General features: G+C 51.6%; 1 protein-coding gene across 1 annotated transcript; it reads left to right on the top strand.

Moving 5' to 3' along the window:
• The first annotated feature begins 941 nt into the window (after positions 1–941).
• Positions 942–19,438, top strand: LOC119107822 (inactive hydroxysteroid dehydrogenase-like protein 1). Its single transcript, XM_037231381.1, has 6 exons — positions 942–1,340; positions 2,986–3,108; positions 11,242–11,352; positions 13,521–13,741; positions 14,315–14,542; positions 18,115–19,438. The coding sequence occupies exons 1-6, from the start codon at positions 1,160–1,162 to the stop codon at positions 18,217–18,219; spliced, it is 969 nt and encodes a 322-aa protein (XP_037087276.1). The 5' UTR covers positions 942–1,159; the 3' UTR covers positions 18,220–19,438.
• The last annotated feature ends 612 nt before the right edge of the window (positions 19,439–20,050 follow it).

Below are 20,050 nucleotides of genomic sequence, written 5' to 3'. Positions count from 1 at the left end.
TGTACCTGCCCTGCCTTTGGCTTCATTTGCTCGCAGCTGTCGGGGGCGACATTATTTTTTAGTGCCGAGAAGATGAGTGTTCGCTGATTGTCATGCATACATGCACGCATGTCATCTGTACCAAAAGCGTACCAAAAGTACCCAAACATGTACCAACATCATGACCTTGTGCCTGGATATCGTGAATCAAACTGCACTGCCCGAGGTGGGAGACCCCACCAGCACGGGCATGGATTACATTAAAACGCCGAGCATTGGCGCACCGAGGCTTGGCATACCCTCCCGGGCTTTCAGGACGGACATATACAAAATTCAAGTCCGGGTAGTGTCAGGTCTCCGGTCAAATATTCATCAACCTCAACAAGGCCTGTTTTATCCAAAATGCTGATAAATCGCAACATAACGAGGGCACTTGACATCTACGGATATTTTATTAGGAATCATTGAACGAGCGAGTTGCTATTGCTTGAGGCTGGATACGCTGAGAGTCTTACGATCCCCGACGCCAAGTGAAAACGTCGTCAATGGCTTCCTGTCGGCGAAGAGAACCGTTAAAGCAGGCGCCGAAAGTCGGCAATACAGCTCCTCCAAAATTTTCTCATTTGTGCGAAATCGACTCGTCCAAGAGATCATGACGTCAGTGTTTGAGCCGTGCAGCCCAAGAACGTGTTCTCATGGCTTCCTAATACTGATGTAAATAACGATGCACATGATATTCTGGATTCACTCCTGGCGTTGTGAATAAAGGCATTTTGCAACTTTGTAAACGTGTGCCACCCCCAGATCAAACGGTGACTCCAGTTTGAATGTAATTTCTTACCAAATTCGAACGCCTCAATTGGCCCACATTTTGCCACTAGCATGATCATCCTACCGTAAACACAATGCACCAGTATATGTAATTCGTTCGTCGGGAACGTCTACAGTACCAAGGACATATGTTTTGTTTGTTTTGTGTGCGTCTTCGTTTCGGATTGCTATCCTTTGGTGATTGTGAAGTTTAGTGGGATCGAAATTGCCTCATAAAATTTATCTGGTACTTGGCTTATCGATGACAATGCGCTTTATCTTGTTCTGCTTGTGACAGCGATTGAGCCGCTAAATAGCAGGCAGCGATCGGACTACCTAGCATGCTCGCGTAAATTGCGGCAGCCTGGCCATGTATGTTGCATTAGGAAGTGACTCCTTGTCCGCTATAAAAAATGCGTTAGCTACCTTTGGAGCTATATGCTCATTAAAAGTAGTCCTTGACCTGATGAGGTTTGTGAGCTCCCTTATACGTGGTCACCTGCTTCCAAGATTTGCTAGCTGCAATCTGTTGAAGTATGGAAAATGGGCAGGTAAGGGTTTGACTTCACATGATACCTATGATACCAACACATCATGTTAGCAATCATCATATATTTGCAAGCTTTGCACATATATTTGTTATGCAGTCATGACATATGCAGGGGAACAAAGTTGTATCATGCTAGGGGGAGCGCTCTACACTTGAAAATATATAGCACCAGCCTTACAGTGGTACATGGAAAGAAACACCTTGAAGGGCATCTGAGCCACCCTTGCAATATACCAAACAATTACAACTTACCTCCATGTCCCCATCTTAGCGACTGAACAACTGCATTGCACATATATCTTAGATTTGAATGCTTAACATTGAATGCAGTCATTGGTTATTTCTGTGCCTCAAGATAGCATGTGTCAAGGAGTTGCAGTGTTTCAAAGAAGATTATGATAAGAAATAACCTGAATACATATTTTCAAACATAGATATTTTAAAATGAAAATTGGCCCTGGTGTAAGCTTGAAGCATGTCCCATGTTCAGCATGCTGATGTCATCTCAATCATCATTGCCAGATTACCTTATATATGATGGCAGAAAAATTGATACCATGAGTGTGACCAATTAAAATTATTTTCTGTGCGTGTTTGACAGAAAATCAGAAATAAAGGTGCCCTACACTTATATTGAAAGTTTGCAGGCAGCATCTGAAGATTGTGCATGGACTGATTGCACATTCATTGCACATGCATGGATTTTACATGTGTTGATTGTATGCCACCTGTATGTATGACATTTTTTTCTGATGTTAGTGTTTACCATGAGTGGGGAAGCTCACTGCTGGGACACCTTAGCTGGGCAGTATTCCGACATTTGACCACTTGGGTGGCATATATCTTAATTCTTCTATGCCATTACATCTCAGCTTATAACTCATTCCCTGTTGCCCCTCCCCTTTCTCAAAACCATCTGATCAGCATTAAACTGCAGGCCAATAAATCGCTGCTGCTTTGCTGGTGGGCTGCTGGGAGAGCCAATAATTTAGTAGCATGAATATATATTTACCTCCTGAACACCCTACCAGATGAATTTTGGAATGCTGCAATTAGGACATGGCTGAAGCTTTTAGAAATGTTTTTGTGTCAGCTGTGGCACAAGCCAGCTGAAGGTCAATAGTTCTCCAAATAAATAAAGATTTTCATACACCAGAGGATGGCAGGCAGCTTAAGGACAATGTCAATCAAGTGCTATGCCACAAAGCAAGTTGTTTTTTTTTCTCTCCACAAGGTACATAATACTTTGCCATTAGGTGCTTTTTGGTGGAGATGATTGACCTGATCACCCTAAGGCAATCTCTTGCCCGCCACACTGAACCACATCATTGGCCCATCCTGTGCTGCTGTGGGCCATGCCAATGTGCTGCGACTCCCCTCAAGCTGCATCATCAGCCCTCCCTGTGCTGCTGTGGGCCAGCCATTGTGATGTGCTGTGATTCCCCTCAAGTCCCATCGTCGGCCCACCTGGGGTTGCTGTGGGCCATTGTGATGTGCTGTGACTCCCTTGAAGCCCCATCATCAGCCCTCCCTGTGCTGCTGTGGGCCATTGTGATGTGCTGTGACTCCCCTTGGACCCCATCACCAGCCCACCCTGTGTTGCTGTGGGCTTTGCTGATGTGCCGTGACTCCCCTCTGGCCGGCAGTGGTGACGGGCTGCACAGACGGCGTGGGGCGTGCCTACGCCCGCGAGCTGGCGCGACGCGGCAGCTCTCTGGTGCTGATCAGCCGCTCTCAGCAGAAGCTGGACGCAGTCGCCGAGGAGCTCCGTGAGTGGCCGACGTCTGCCTGTAGCGTGGGGCAGCGCGGTGGCCGTGCCGAGAGCCGGGCTGGCCTGGTCCAGCCTGTTGGTGGGGCTGTGGACGATGCGGTTCGTGTTATTACGGCTTTGCAGTCTTGCCCTGCTGTGAGTGAGCAGAGCGGTGGTCTTCAGAGATGCTCGTTGTCACCACAGGCCACTTGTTAGCTTCCCTGTCATAGTGATCAGCGGCAGACCTATAATTTTTTTCGGGGGGGGGGGGTGGGGAGCGGAGATGAAGCTTAACAAGGATGCGTCGTGCTAATTTTACTATATGTCAGTAACCATCTTTGGTGAAAAAAATGTGGATGTCACCAGCTGCGCCACCACCGAGTATGTACCTGCACCCAGGGCTGCTTTCCTGGTTTAATTGTCCAGCGTTTTTGTTTTCCTGCTTGTTTGGTATGTGATATGGACAGCTGAATGGTGGTATTTGAGCTTGGAGGGGTGTAGTTTTGAAAACAAGTTTATTTTGAGAGGTGGGCTAAGTGCTGGAAAACGGTGAAACCCACCCCAAAATGTGATAGAGATGGATCTATCTAGATTTAAGTCACCTTTTTCTTAAAGCTTGAGTTGGGGCCCAACCCCAACCCCCAACTGAAATATTGTTTGATACAGTTGTGATCATGGTGTATTTAGTTAGATTGGTATGGTAAACCGATCACAGATTGGTTTATCTATGACACCATATTTGAAATTCTAAGAAAACATTGTTTGTTTCTTCCTGCGTGTTAAACCCTTGCTGAACATAAGCTAGTGGTAAAAATGGCATGGCAGGCGGCGTTTTGAAGATTTTTTTCTCGGAATATTCAGATTCGATGGATTTTTGGGATCAGCGTCAACATTAAACAGCTTTACATCAACAACGATAAACTTGTTTGGTCTGACCCCACCATCCGATCGTGGAACTCCTCGCCGACCTCTGAATATTGCGACGAAGCTTAAAAGGAGTGTTCCTCATTTCTATGGGGTTTTGAAATTGAAACAGGCATCTTGAAGGTCATTCGGTCCAGTTCACTGCCCTTCCCTTTTAAGATCAAAACCCCTCTGGTTTCTGGGCTGCAGGCCCGCAAAATGGGGAGGTTATTTCGGAGAACGTATTTCAACGTCCCCTTGGTATTTATGACGTCATAAAAATGGTGTTCAAATCCCGTCATTCCATAAGCAATGCGGTGATCAAAGCAAAAAAAAAAGAATGCAATGGTTTAGTCGTTTATACCTGACTGAATGTGCAACGAGCTCGCAGACTTGCTCCTGACACGAATATTCCAATGGCCATGTCATGTTTGACGTTGAGCACATGTCCGCTGGGACAGGGAATCTCTGTGACGTTTCTATGCCGTCATACTTGCCGGGGTAACTGTGAATTGGACGGCGCGAAATAGTCTGCATATGTTCGCGTGCGCCTGGCTGAGAAACGAGAAGATTTGAGGCCTTGAAAACTGTGAACTGCAGGGGATTATCCTGGAAATGGCTGTTCTCGTGCACAACTCCGAGGAACTGTGGAGTGGCTCTCTTGACGTGCCGCAGCGCTCGGGACGGTCCGTCCTGCCCTCTGACGCCGCCTGACCGTTAGTGCGGCTCCAAACCACGCCGGCCGCGGACCATCCTAATCAGATCAAATAGCGAGTATTTCAGTCGGCTATCCCTCCCCCCTCCCCCTCCTCCCTCCCCCCCCCCCCCCCCGGCTGGATACGGGTGGGTGCATCGGAAGCCAGGCCCAGTTGGTTACAGCGAATAGAGGAACAGTGGAGAATAGCTGGACATACGATGTAATTTATTTCCAGGTTGAGCTAAAACCAATAACAACAAAACGGATCACTTTGTTGAATACAGTGGTGGTAGGTTTGACCTCCACATGCCAATTAGTTACCTCCCATTTTCGGTCATCGTTAATGTCAGGAGTTAAAACAATCCAAAAGTGATGGCTCCCGGCGTTTTCGAGCGCATCATTTCAGAAAAAGCGGATGCGAAACCGTCTGTCAAGTCGATTTGGTGAGAAAATGATGCTAGAGCACCTAATGCTAAACAAGGCGATTATGTACTGCTTACGGTCGTTGATAATGCACCCTTGTCGTTGAGCCGTTTAACCTGGAAATATGCTCGACACATGTTGCGATGAAAGGGATAAAACCGCCGTTCTTTATAACGTGACCTTGCAGACTTTGGTAAGTCAGCTCAATAATCTGACGTAACCGGAGGCAAACGGTTTTCTTCTACAAAGTATGCACAGTTAATGTATCATCTGCTACGCCAAACATCACTGAATTATTGGTGGCCGTTTTTAAGTGCTTACTGACATGTCGCTGGGGGTGGGTGTGTTGACACCCTCCCGTCGCCCATCGAAGGTCAGATCAAAGGAATTGTTCCGCCCTCAAGCGGTTTTATAATAGGACAGAGCATATTTGGACAGAACACGTTGGTCATGGCAATGCCTTTTCTATGAAGTCAAATGTGGATGACGTCATGTTTTCGAGAAAAAAATGTTGGGCCCAATCGCATCATAGGGCTCATTGCGTCAGACCCAACCAATCACCGACCAGGAGCAGAAGTTTGCTGTCAGACCGTAAGCCGCTGTCCACCATGGTGGTGCGGCATTTCCCGGTCACGTGTCAGTAAGGGGAAAGCAGTTGGAGGCGGAGATTTTGCTGCGTTGACATTGCACGCGTGCCGGGTGCGGGCTTGCACCAGGTCTGGCTTGCGGACAGGATGCTGCCGTGGGAATGCGGCTCCAGGGTGCGTATCGCTTCCAAATGGTGTTGTACCGCCGCGGCGATGGCGCATGCTGCTCACATCGCTGCAAGACTGAGCTGAGGCGCCTGATGGGCCCCGGGCGAGACCGAACACGGGCCCTTCACAACGCTGCAAGACCTCTTAGCACCACTGCTAAGCTAGTCTTCGATCGACAGATTAGTCTCATTTGCATGGGATTTGCATATGTGTGTCCGTGGCATTCATTTTCGCTGACTTCGGTATGGACTGCACGCAGTGCACGCCTGCGATGGCTCCGAAGGTCATGTGTCGGTGCCAGACGCTTGAGGGAGAGAGGTGCGCCGTTGGTAATGAGACAGAGTTTCCTGTGTATGTAAAAAACGATGCTTTCTTTTTTGTATGTTTTTTGTGTGTGGAATAGTTTTCCCAGACTCCTGCCTGAGCCGAACGCCGTGCGCACGTGCGATGCGTTTGAAGGTCGTGCGCCGGTATGAGGTGGGTGTGGTAGATGGGCATCGATAGAAATCAGAAAGAGCTTCCTGCATATTTAAAGGAAGTGTTCCCCGTTCGTATGGAGTTTTGAACTGAAACAACGATCTTGAGGGCCATTAGGTACAGTTCACAGCCCTGCCCCTCTCAACCTGACCTAGACTTCTCTAGTTTCTGAGCTATACGCCCGCGAAGGTGTTCAAACTATTTCGGGAGACTGTTTTAAAGTCAGCCAGGCATCCATGGCCCCAAAGTAACATCACTGAAATTCTGTCGTCCCTTTGTCCATTTGGTAATGGCGGCCGAGAAAATATAAGTGTCGAGCCGTTCATATCTGGCGCTCTGGAGCACGATTTCCAGATAAAGTGACCTATAGATGGCTCCCAATCAGTGCCGTGCGAGGTATGACGACGCAATCCAACAATGGTGTAGTGAGGCACATCTTTGCTAAAAAGAGATTGTGTTGTCTAGATCAGTGCTTTTCACTTAAAAGGACACCAATAGTTTTAAGTGAGATTATTCCATCGTATTTGATGTTTGCTTCAATATCTTCAGATGTGCAACGTTCCCTTAAAAGAACGATGCTCCATACGGTTGTTTTTTTAGGGGGGGGGGGGAGGGCGGCGTGTTTTTTCCCGGATTTTTTATGTACCCATTATGCGCGGGCGATGCGACCGAATTCTGTGCACCGGTGTGGTATGGAGGGATGGGGGGGGGGGGGCGGGGGGGGGGGGGGGTGAGGGAATAGCAATCGGACAGAGTTTCCTGCGTGTTTAAAGGATGACACTCCATTTGGTTGATGAGTATTTGGAGTTTGGGGAAATCTGCACCACAATGGTTTGCCGCGCATCGGTCCGACAAACGTCATGAGGTGATCGTCGAGGGAAACACTATGGGAAACGATTGGAAACTGGTGACATCCGGCGTGCCGGAAGCATCACTTTTGCCCCCCCCCCCCTCCCCTTTTGCTGTGTGTTTGACATTTTCCGTGCGTCATGGAGTCCGGCGGCGTTTCATATGTCAATGACCTAACAGCTTTCCGTAAAATTACCCTTTCGGCCAACGGCCTGCTGCTACAGAATCATCTTGATTATCTGGTAGTAAGGTCGTTCAGGTGGGGTCTGCCCCTCAGTCGTGTGCAACGTAAAACACTCACAATGACCCTCAGGCGTGTTTCCGTCCAGACCAAGTATTTCATCGATGGAGCTGAGCTTGAGCAACAAGAGACCCTGGGGTAGCATGGGATAAAACGAACTTTCGCTTCACATGTCCCTGACATAGTCAGTAGGGGCAATCGAGCATTTGGTCTCCTTACTCGGCCCTTCCAAGTCGGTAGCAATAGGTCCAAATTCAACCGAAGCGCAGCGATGGCTGCGTGTTTTGCAAACGTGCGATCGGTTTTAGAATATAGTGGCGTTGTCTGGAGGGGTACGGCCAGCGCAAGTCAATCGAGTGCAGCACAAGAGTCTCTTTTCGTTACTTACTCACGCATCCTCCGGGAAAGCAGCTTCTCTTTCTTATGACAGCCTTCTGCAGCACTTCAAAGTCCCGTCAATAGCAGCACGAAGAGTGCAGCATGATTTTCCCTTTCTGAGAAACGTCTTCCAACGCAAACTGGACTCTCAAATCTTGTTAAGCTGCTTCCCCTTGCTTGTGCCGTCTCGATCGACCCGTGCCGGAATTCTGCACGCTATATCTCGCGCTCGTATGCAGACAGTACAGAGTAGTCTGCTTTTTTTAGACCGCCAAGCGTTGGGAACGCTTTTTTAGCTAGCAGCACTAGCGTGGGTATCTCTCATGACAGTTTGGTTAACAGTTTAGTTTGATTTGGTTGTGTTGACTCACAACGGTGTTAGCATTTTCGGGGTTCAAGTGGTCAAGTATGTTTTAGCTTTGTAGTATCTTCACTTGGCTTTGAGATACGTTACCCTTTAATTGTGCCCATTCTGTTGTGCGCTGTGCATTTAATATATTTTATTTAAACGACTTCACCTGTTAGTGGAGTGCTGCACTGTTGGCGATAAAAGAAAATAGATAAATAAGGAAGATATTTTACGTTAGTTTGTAGCAAGTAGCGCCGGTTCTGATTTCTGGTGTCTGGCCTGAGAGAAGTTGCAGGCCAAATAGATGTTATAGATCAAATAATTACTCGGACTGTCGTCTTCGTGTGCTGAAGGCACTTACTCGTTTTAGCTACGTTTTACTTTACTTTGCACTTACGTTTCGGCCAGATCATTGTCTGGGCGTCGCGAGGTGTTAATCAACAACTGAAAAGGACCAGACCATGTTTGGCGTGGCCGTCTTGATCGACCGTGCCCGCTCATTTACACGTCGCAGCACGAATTCTCGTCATGGCACTGCCCAGATTCGAACTGAGCGTCTTCTTACTGCGAGCCTGTCAGCATGCCATCCGGATAACCGGGAGGGATCGCTAAGCTCTCGCTCAGCCTAGCGTTAGAATGCTGACTCGCAATCAGAAGAACCCGGTTTGAGCCCCAGCAATTCTACGCAGGAAGTGCGGGTTGTGACACGTGCATGGCGGGAAGTTGCACGTCATCCACAGCCATAATCTGTTCCAGTCCTCAGGATTTACTAGCAGTTGGCGACGGCCGGAGGATAAGCTTTCAGAAACACTTGATGGATACTAACACACCAGACGAGGACGATGGGTCGAATCTCAATAATTCCGCACAACTGCGGAGGAGTCTCACTCGACCGGAAAGTGAGTGCTCCACATTTGTGTGGCGTTTTGAACTGAAATAGCCATCTCGAAGATCATTCGGTGCAATTCATAGCCCTGTCCTTATCAAAACCTAAACCCCTCTAGATTCTGAGCCACACGGCCACAAAGCTGATCAGACTTCATTGAGGAGATCATTTCAAGGTCACCCGGTCGTCCATGACGCCATAATGACGTCGTTTAAATCCTGTCATTCCATTAGTCATGTGCCAATCGAGGCCAGGGAAAATATAATTGTCGAGTCATTCATAGCTGGCTTGCATGAGCAAGATCTAACGGCCGTTAATGGGCGTTCAATTACTGTTGTGCAAGGTACAATGACTCAATCAAACAATGGCTTAGTGAGGAGCATATTTACTAAACAAAGAAATTGTGTTGTCTAGAACAGCCTGGTCCACTGAAAAGTATACTGAAAGGTAAAAGTGAACGTATTTCATCATTGCTGATGCTTGTTTTAATACGCGCAAGTGTGGAACACGTCTTTAGGAGTTACATCTCAATTTGAGTGGCCCGGCCGGGCCCAGCCTAGCCGTCCCGCTAATCAAAGCTGTGTTCTCAGCAATATTTCACGAAAGCCAAACATCAATCTCCTCTGCGGATTAGCATGGCAGGTGTCAAATGACCAATTGCAGTAAAGCTGCAGAACAGGTTTTAGCGGGAAGTCTGGCCGCTTCCGTCTCGACAGCGTCCCACGTCGAAGAAAGCGGTTTTTTCTGGTAACAAGGTGTCGTCTCACCTGTGAAAACTCCCCTGGGCGGCGTTGACTCAGCCGCGTCCCTGATGCTTCTTGGTACGCGAGACGATCTCCATCGGACGGTTTGCCGCGTGATTAACGCCTAGCACACCGCGCTGCGAGCTAAGAATGCCGCGGCATGCGGCAGTCGCGCCCGCCCGTTGGGTGCTGTCAGCCCTGTAAGCCACGGTCTGGTGGCGGACTCGACCATTGGCGCCACGGTCCAGAAATAGACCCGGGCTTTCCAGGCTGCAGGTCCCGGCGTGCTCGTCTCGGTGTCCAGCTGTCACGCTGGCGCGTTACGAGCGCGATTATTGACCTAGGTCACTGGATGTGTGAAAAGGCCCTAGTCCCTGTGTCACGGTTGCGCCGTTAGCGGATTACAAGCGGTAGCTGCTCGGCTCTCCGTCCCGCCATCGCAGAATTGTCCTGTGTGTGTGGTAGGGATTCAACAGATGATGTTTAGGGGGGTTGTGGATTGTTGGTAACCGCCGCTGTCTGTCTGCAACATGGTCGCCCTGCTGGGGCCGCGTAAGCCGTGCTTTGTTCGTCACGATTTGCGACGTTCTCCGTCCGTGCAGGTTGACAAAAGATCACCTGATAATACAGGTTTTGGTGTGGTGTCTTGGTCCGCTGGCGGGCACCCATGTTAACCACCAACTCTCCTCTCGTCCCCCCCCCCCCCCGTGCTGCAATCCGCTTCATCATGCGATGTCCGGTCTGTGTTTTCAAGCTTCAGTGAAGGCCACCTGTGGCGTCCCATTAGCCAGCCTGACGCAGCCTTTTTCACGGCATGGTGTCGGCCGTGCCGAGAGCTGCGACGCGCTTCTGAGCCTTCTCTTCTCCTGCCCTCCTGCCCGGGCTGGGAGCTCGATCCAACTGCTGTCTTGCGCTCCAAGTTCGCTCTTGTTACCTTTAAAGTTGCCAGCTTGTGCCGTCAGGCTGCGTCGTCCGTTCTATGCTATGAGGGCTCGCTGCCTTTCTCCATGTTGTCCGTTTTGTCCGCCAGGTGATGCCGGTGCGATGACCCGGGCTTCTGTCCTGTTCTCAGGTTGCTGGTGTGCTCGCCAGGTGACGCCCATTCCGTAAGATGTCCTGACCTACCGTGGCCCTGTTTCAGGCCGCTAGTCTGCCCGCCAGCTGGCGTCCATGTCCGCGCCCTGACCTGCCGTCCTGCCTCAGACCGCTGGTCTGCCCGCCAGCTGGCGTCCATGTCCGCGCCCTGACCTGCCGTCCTGCTTCAGAGCGCTGGTCTGCCCGCCAGCCGGCGTCCATGTCCGCGCCCTGACCTGCCGTCCTGCTTCAGACCGCTAGCCTGCCCGCCAGCCGGCGTCCATGTCCGCGCCCTGACCTGCCGTCCTGCTTCAGACCGCTGGTCTGCCCGCCAGCCGGCGTCCATGTCCGCGCCCTGACCTGCCGTCCCGTTCCAGGTCGGGAGTTCGGCACGGAGACCATCACGGTGGCTACCGACTTCAGCCACGGCAGGGACGTGTATGAGCGCATCGCTGAGAAGACGCGTGACCTCGACATCGGCATCCTGGGTCAGTGCGGCGACACTGGGGTCTGCCGGTCACGCGCCGGGCGACGCTGGGGTCTGCCGGTCACGCGCCGGGCGGCACCGGGGTCTGCCGGTCACGTGCCGGGCGACACTGGGGTCTGCCGGTCACGCGCCGGGCGACACTGGGGTCCGCCGGTCACGCGCCGGGCGACACTGGGGTCCGCCGGTCACGCGCCGGGCGACACTGGGGTCTGCCGGTCACGCGCCCGCTCGTCAGCGCCAGAACCAGACCCTCGTAGACGGCCGCCTCCGCTAAGAGGCCTGAACCGCATTGTAGTCGATGAGCATGCACTCGAGTGTGGGGCTTGAAAACAGGATAGGGTATCATGTGTCGGTAGAGCTGCAGCCTTGGTTGCACCTTTGTGTGCGGCCAAGACGCACGGCCATCCACGCTACCGACATATTTGTCTGTAGATACTTCAGAGCTAGCTGCGATGAGTAAGGCACTATGCTTTATGCAGGTGGACGAAGACGCCTTGCACTAGATTTTCTCAGCCTCGTTAAGAAGTCTTCCGGCATTAATACGTTTGAATTCCACACGTCTCCTTATACGGAGTATTTTAGTACGTATTGATTCTTTATATCAAGCCGAGAAGAGCATTACATTGTGCTGGACCCCAAGCCACGTAAGAATCACGGGAATGAGCTTGCTGCCGCCACCGCAAAGCGTGCTACGCTTCGTCCATGAACAATAGTGTATCCAATACTTGTTACAGACTTGTGTTACGTGGGATGTGGTAGTGACCAACAAACTGAAAATAATAAAGCCGGTCATCCAGAAATGGCAGTCATCCTATCGGAAGTCAAGGCGGGAGGAAATAATTCTACGTCGCTTGCGGATCGAACATGCTCATGCCGTCCACAGCTACCTTTCATGTCGCGGCGAATCGCCTTGGTGCCACCAATGTAATGTAACGCTCACTGTGAGTCATGTGGAGTAAGCGTTGCGTCTCTTATCCAGCATTACGTGGTGAGCGCCTGCGGTACTTCGGCTCGACTGCACCGTCTCGCTGCTCTCCGATTTACTCAGAAATGACTCAGCACTCGTCGAACATCTGTTCGAATCCCTGTCGCGTGTTAACTTTTGCTCTGTACATATGCACCGACCCAGATTGTTCGCGGCACATGATGGGCTTCTTTGAAGTTTTCGATTAGCTTTGGTTAGGACATGCGTTGTGGGTGCTCTATGACCGTGCAGTCAAAGCGCCATGAAGCCGTAATTGCTGCTACTAAAATTCGCCCCTCCCCCGTGACGGATTTTTTTCTGAATATTTTCCCAGCGGCGCGGTGTAGCCACGCCAAACGTTGCACAGCTGTAAGCAATTGAACAGCGGATCTTTTGGCATAAAAGATAGGGTGCATCTTGTAAGATCGCTACTTATAGCGGGCCGAAGCCAGGCCGTGGCGAAGGCAATTTCAAAGGAATCGTACAATCTGATACGACAGCGTAGTGTTTGATGAAGTCATACGTATGTGAGACAGTCTCTTGGGTAATAACACAACTGAATTTAGAATGACCAAAATCCCATGGACCTACTAGGAGCCTCAAATGTTAACCCAATGACTTCACATGCAGACTTACCCACCCTATGAATTTGATGTCTAGCCTTTTTAGTTTCTGAAATCTCAGGGGTCAAATTGACCCCCTAGGAGCGAAGGCTATTCAACCTGCCACCCGGGCACATTTAAGCCGCCCTTTGTCGTTACGCGATCGTTAGCCATTATTTCGGCATCTTTTCGGTGGGCGTGTTGTCCACCATCGCAGCGGTCCAAGCCATGGTGTTTTAAGCGGTGGGCTTCCCGAAGAGGCATCCCTTAACTGTCCGCTAGGCGGGTGGTGCCATGACTGGCTCGTGCTGGGCAGCGTCGCGTGCGGTGCCCCTCCCCGCCGCCGCTTCCCACACCGCAGACGTCGCAGTTGTCCCGCTCCCATAACGTCCCTCCCGTCCGCGGCTTAACTTCCTACACCATCTCGACCTTGGCCGTCTGCCAGTGGCAAGCCTTCTTCGCGTGATGTGGGATTTTGGGCGAAAATGACCACAACGGATGGCACTCCCGGAAGCCCCTCGCATAGCTTCATGACTGGTGACTGACATGGGGCCCGATGTTTTCGCATTGCCGTGGCTTCACTGACCAGTGGGCCGTCGGCAGTGAACAACGTTGGCGTCATGCTGGACTACCCGATGCCACACGGCGACGTTCCGGAGGAGTCCATCTGGCGGCACGTGCTGGTGAACGTGGCGCCGGCTGCGGTGCTCAGCCGGCTCCTTCTGCCGGGCATGGTGGCGCGAGGCCGGGGCGCCGTTGTCAACCTGTCCTCCAGCTCGGCCATCGGGCCGATGCCCTACATGAACATCTACTCGGCCTCGAAGGTGTGCGCCAGTGGGGAGGGGGGGGGGGGTCGAATAAAGATCGCAGGTGCCGAGGGAGGGAGGGGGGGGGGGGAAGTGGAAGGCCACCGTGTGGCGTAGACCGATTGTGAACGACTTTTAAAACCTGTTAGGTTTTCAGCTAAAGGATTGGATTTGTATTAAGAAGCTGTTTTTAAGACTTTAAGGCCTTAAAAACGGCCCCTATTACTAAGCTGCTCATCGCGGAAAATGAATATCTGAAGGCCAACCGCACGCCTTTGCTCTCTCCTCCTCTCTCTCTCTCTCTCTCTCCTCTCTCTCTCTCTCTCTCTCTCTCTCCACTCTTCTCCTCCTCCTCTCTCTCTCTCCCTCCTCTCTCTCATCCCTCTCTCCTTCTCACTTCTCTCGTCCATCCTCTCTCTCTCCACCTCTCACCTCATCTCCTCTCTCCTCCTCTCTCCTCATCTCCTTCTCTTCTCTCTCTCTCTCTCTCTCTCTCTCTCGTCTCTCTCTCTCCCTCTCTCGCTCTGGCCTCTGGCCCTGGCCCTGGCTCTCTGACTGAGTCTCTGAGTGAGACTGATGGGATCTCGGCAGAAATTCCTCGAGTTTTTCTCGCGCGGGCTGGCCGCCGAGTACCGGCCGCACGGCATCACGGTGCAGACAGTGATGCCGTTCTACATCGCCACCAACATGACGTCCTACTCGGACAAGATCGGACGCACCAGCATGCTGGTACCGGACGCGGCAACGTTCGCCGACAGCTGCGTGCGCACTCTGGGTCGTCTGGAGTCGACCACCGGCTACTGGACGCACGAGCTGCAGGTGAGGCCCGGCTGGAGGAGCGCGGGCGGGGGACGTTGTGGTAGCGGGGTGCTTCTGTTGCGTGGTGACGCGTACCGGCAGCGATTAGCGTTTTAAGTCTTTCGCGGACTGCAGGGAAAAACCGGAACGCGGCCGGTCACCAGCCAAACTGTCGGCCATTTGGCCGTGAAATGTGCGCTCCACGACAGAGGTCATTGCCCAGAGGTCATTTTACGGCTGACTGCAACCTGGGTGACATCCGCGGCGGCCGGGCCTGACACGGCCTGGGCCGCACGTGATCAGAGTGGCTTTGTGGCGTGTTGTATTCTTTGCGTAGTGCTCTTCCCCATGGTATACCCGTAAACCATGTATCAGTTACACTCACTGGGACCTAAATCCACTTCTACGGTCGCCACTACTATGCATACGTGCAGATGTACATTGGTCTCGCCGCGTATTGGCTAATAAGGAATATTGCCAACATGGAGAAGTCTCGCTGGCCCAATTGCGTTACTTCATGCTGATGATGGATGTTGTAATCAACGTTGTGACACCGTTCGATCCCAACGTTGCATCAGCAGGTACCTGTGTCTGCTTGCACACCTAATATAGCCTCATCATGCTTCGCTGCATTTGACCTGGCTGCAGTGGCATATTGCCGGATGCCAGTAATAATAGATAATGGATCCATTCTTAACCTGCGCTTTAGGGTGTCCCAGCTAGAGACCGTTTTGGAAATTATGGTTGCCCGGGGTTGGTCTGGCTCTCCAATTCAAGGCCGGTTCAGTATTGGCGTTTTTGTCGAAACTCACGCATGTTTAAGAGTGCGCAGAGGCTAGGACATGGATTATATTTTTCGCTCTGAGAACCCAGAGGGCTCTTTAAGAAAGAGATGTACATTAACATGATGTTGATGCTTGCAAGAGTCACTAGCGCTCATTTACTGTGCTGATTCCGCACAATTTGACGTGCTGATGTGTCATTTGAGGAAGAGGGGAAAGATGTAAATAAGAAGGGGAGGGGGCATCAATGCCCTAAAAACGAAACTGTTTAAAACTGCGCGGACGTGGGTAGCAAACGTATGCTTGCTGTGGTAGTGACTCGGATAATGCGTGTGTAAATGTGTTGTGAGCGCGTTGGACATGACTATGGCCTCATATTACTGCCCATTTTTCCTTCCCGCTCTCCGTTTCATCTCGACCAGGAGAAAGGAAGTAGTGGAGTAACGTGAAATAAGAATGCATGTCCAAGCAAACCCGGGTGTAATATAATTACTGCACCAAAAAATTGTAATGAACGTGTGTTACATTGCATGTCGCTGCGCACTGAAAGATGCCCAGTGAACGCCTGCTCAAAGAGCTGATGTTCTACCGGTGGGCTTCCACCCCCTGTGGAGGCCACTACAGCTAACTGCTGCCCCGCCGCTTATGATGCCTGCAAATATGCCAATCCCTGATACGTCCCTCGCGGCAAAATCATTTGCAGCCTTTTGACGCATCTCTTAATTACGGTGAAATAGACACCAGCCGTTGGGTACCTATTCATCGACTTGCTTGCTTATCCATCAGGTAGCATCGACCTGGATGAGCTGAAATGCTAGCCAACGACACTGATCTGCCAGATTTGACAGCTCTGTCTCATTTGACTAACGGTGCAGCATCCTCAAGACATTTTCCACAGGCATAGACAGCAGCGTCGAAGCCATTACTGCCGCTTCATTATTGCTGGCGTCACCCGAAACCAGACTGAACATGATCGTCTCGGATCTCAGGCCAAGTCGTTACGCGCATGGTGACCAACGCTGTCCCATCCACAGCTTGTTAAGCATCCGGCAGTGCAGCAGGTTCTGGCACAACCTCAGGTCTTTCCTGGGGGCGGCAGCGGGCAGTTTATCCGCGTGGCTGTCTTCCCCGGTGTCCGCTGGCGCTCTTAGGAATGACCTGAAGACGTATCAGGACCTGCTGCATTGCCAGACGGTTGGGAAGCCTGCGGTTGGATCCTCCTCAACTGTTCCGCGCAGCGACGCTTGGCCCATTTGAGGCCCGAGGTGGTCGTGTTCCGCCTGGTTTTGGGCGACGTCAGTGCTGATAAAAATACAGCCATGGCTTTGACGTTGTTGTCTTTGCCAGTGGCGAAATCTTTTAAAGATACTGTAACATTTACCCACTCAGAGATAAAATTGTTGGATTTATGTTACGCCCTCTTGGCTGTTGCTACAGGTTATTCAGATCGGATCTAGTCGTTGGCTAAACGAAGAGAATGAATGGGTGGTAAGCCAACAACGGCTATCTGTTTGATCGTAATTTTGAGAGGCGTGCAAAAGCTATACATGATTTCGCAGAGAAGGGCGTTAAGGATCGATACTTTGGCAGACATTGTAGCGTGCACCAGGGACACTTCGCTGCTAAGTAACGTCGCTGCTAAGTAACGTATGATATGAGATGGGTTCATAAACATTATTTTTACGGACTAATGATGTGATGTGAAACTCTGCTTGTCGTGGTGGAGGTCGAAAAGAGGACAGAGAAATCGAAGTGAAGTCAGAAGGAGAAGAGAGATGTTCAATGAGCTTGCACCCTATTTGTATACACATCACCTAGCGTGCGTGTCTGGGAAACCAGAGTTACGGGGTTCGACTCCCCTCGGTGCCCACCCTTCCTACCCGGGCGATAGGCAAGCGATGCCGCGAAACCTCAGGAGCTGAGTGCGTCGTAAAGCCCCAATGATTACAGAGCCTCTTTCGTCGCAAGGATTCGCTTAATACCAATTTCGTCGTAGTTTAAACTTGTCATTTTAAGCGTGCTGCCCACTCACTCCACACCCTCCCTTCCTCCAAGTGTAATTAGTGTTCGCTCAAGTGGCTCACCAGCCGGGTACTTCTATTAGCCATGTGAATCGGTTTGATAAGAGGGCCGACTAAGGGCTTTGCTGCAGGCGTCCAAGTCGACGTTAATGTCCATCTCTTTAACGCCCTGCGGGCTACCCAAGACTGAAAATGGGTTAAGATGACCGAACTTAGAGCTCTGTGCACCCCCTAAACATGGATGAATTTTGACAAAAATGGCGCCACTGAACTGGCCTTGAATCAGAGAGCTGGGCTTGCTCTGAGCAGCCATACTTTTCCCAGCAAATTGTATTCCGGGACATTCCACTGGACATGGTTGGTAGCGATTCTGTGATGCTGGTCTCGGTCCCTGTGCTTTAAGTGTGCCAGATGAACTTCTTGCAGGTGGACTTTTGTCACATATCATGTTCACTGTCATGCCGTGTCATATATACCGTCGCATCAGCCCAGCCTTACCCTGCTTAACGCCGTAAGAAATTACTGCATCCGCATTTCCGGAAAATGAACAAAAGTTGTTACGTGCGTCGAAGGTTATTGTACGGAATAAGGTTATTGTCTTATCGAAATGAACATAGGCATAACATCGGTGGATGCTGTCTGTTGTGACGAATTTTGTGTATTTTTAGCACGTGTTGCTGACGTCCCACGAGGGGGATGCACCTGGCCTGCTGTCGGGGGCGAGGGGGGGGGGGTACATTTGCCGACTGTCAGAAGACTTGCTCAGATAACCAGCGTTGTGCCTTCGCAGTATTACGCGTGCTCCAACGTGCCGTCGTGGGTGTGGCTGACCTTGGGCGAGAAGCTGCAGAAGGAGCTGCGTCAAGACGCGCTCCTCAAGCAGAAGCACGCCTAGACGCGCTCCGGCGCCGCAAGGCCCTCCCTCCCCCCTGCCCTGCAAGAGGACAATGACTGGCCGGCAGCGGGGGCCGCCTCGGACTCGGCCGCCCGCGCGGACTCTCGGCAGCTGCTGTAACGCGGCGGGCGCGATTGGCCGGAGGTCGTTAGCCCGCCTTGCACCGGCAACCGGCCGGTTTGGAAGAGAGTCGTGACACAGTTGTGGTGCTGCCCTGACGAGTCCGGCGCGCGCGCCGCTGCGTCCTGCTGCGCCACGGCGTCGCGGCCGCCACACGAAGAGACAAGGTTATCGAATGCTAGTTACCAGCTGCGGGGTGTGGCGCCTTCCAAATCGGTCAGCTGTGGAACAGTTAACCTGATTTGCATGGGTTACACACGTACGATGACTCATGACACTTAGGCACCGCGTAGATCCGACCAAAATACTGTGCTGGAACAGCACCACTGCAGTCGTCCTGCGCTATGCTGTATCTCAAATTACGTGTTACTCATGTGATTTCACTATGCTAATAAACTATTGAACTGCCACGCACATTGCCGCCTTTCGTTGCAGCCGGGGCGTGGGCTGCAGGACGGTGTGGTGCTCGCCGGCTCTTGCGGCACGTGCCCGTCCTGCAGTTTAGTCTGATTTTGCAGCGACCGAGCCGGCCGATGGGGCAGCCGTAGCGCCTGGCGCCGGCCGGCCTCCAAGGCAACGGCGCCGCCGGCTGCCTGACTGTCTCGTAATGGCACACAATGGCGAGCGTGGTGCGTCTAGGTACTACAGATAGGCCATTTCGTTCGGTGGAGATTGCGGCAGTTTCAATACAGTTACCGTGCAGGCTTTGGGCATAGTAACTATGATCGTTGGGTGGTTCGGATCGCAGGGCTCGTTCTGCTGCACCAGTGAAAGTGTGTCGCGTCTCCACCGCGTGGAGTTCAGCGGCTTAGAGCTCCAGGCAGCCATGTTGCAAGTGACTGTCGTCGTTCATCAGAATTGTAGCGCTATCCTCTGTACAGATAAGATGGTCGAAAATGAGCGTTATCGTCATGCAGTGAACGTGCGGAAATGAACTCAAATGCCGGTGGCGCGGGCGTCACGTGCAGTGCCACCGTTCTGCTCTCATTGAACGTTGCAGTGTATGTTGCCTTTGGCTGCACTCGATTATGAGCTTACTGGTCGCCCATCCGTTCTCGCTACGTTGATACCACCAGTTTGAATAAATACTGAAGCGAATGGGTGTGCTGTCATCCTCCAACACCGGGTGAACTTCATTTACATCCGTCGTTTTAGTCACGACGCAACACCAAGACCAGAGCAACATAGCCTTAATAGAAACGCTGCGGCATAACGCCGGTGGCACGCTTCACCTTGGGCGGCTGAACCCGTAAGTCCGGTCGGTTTAGTAACGTTGCATGGGAATGACTGGAATGTCAGCGTGCCCGACACACGTCTTACCCTGTGATTGAGTGTCACTGGGTTTGGGGAAGCTAGTAAATAGGTGAACGCGAGCAGTCTGGTCGCTACTGGGGCTTTATGACGCACTCAGTGACTGAGACTGTATGGTGTCGCCTGCTTTTCGCCCCGCAGGAATGGCAGATGACGCGGGGAATTGAACCGCCTGCCTCCGGCCTCCCGGACGCGTAGCCTAATCTTTGTGGCTTCCCAGATGCGCAGCTTAATCTCTGCATTATCGACTTTCCCATTTTGGTTCCTATTGCAATGTCTGCAATCATCCCAGAACGCCTCCGCGTATTAAAAATCTTCTAATGGTCTTATACTCGGAAATCCTGGTGAGCTAAACGGGGGAAGACAGAGCAGCATAAGCTTTCAACGCCGCGTGTTGCTG

This window comes from Pollicipes pollicipes, unplaced genomic scaffold, assembly GCF_011947565.3.
Source record: "Pollicipes pollicipes isolate AB1234 unplaced genomic scaffold, Ppol_2.1 Scaffold_6686;HRSCAF=7923_pilon_pilon_pilon, whole genome shotgun sequence".
NCBI classification, from domain to species: Eukaryota; Metazoa; Arthropoda; class Thecostraca; order Pollicipedomorpha; family Pollicipedidae; genus Pollicipes; species Pollicipes pollicipes.
Note: the sequence above shows the minus strand (reverse complement) of the source record. Positions and strands in the feature narration are given on the sequence as shown.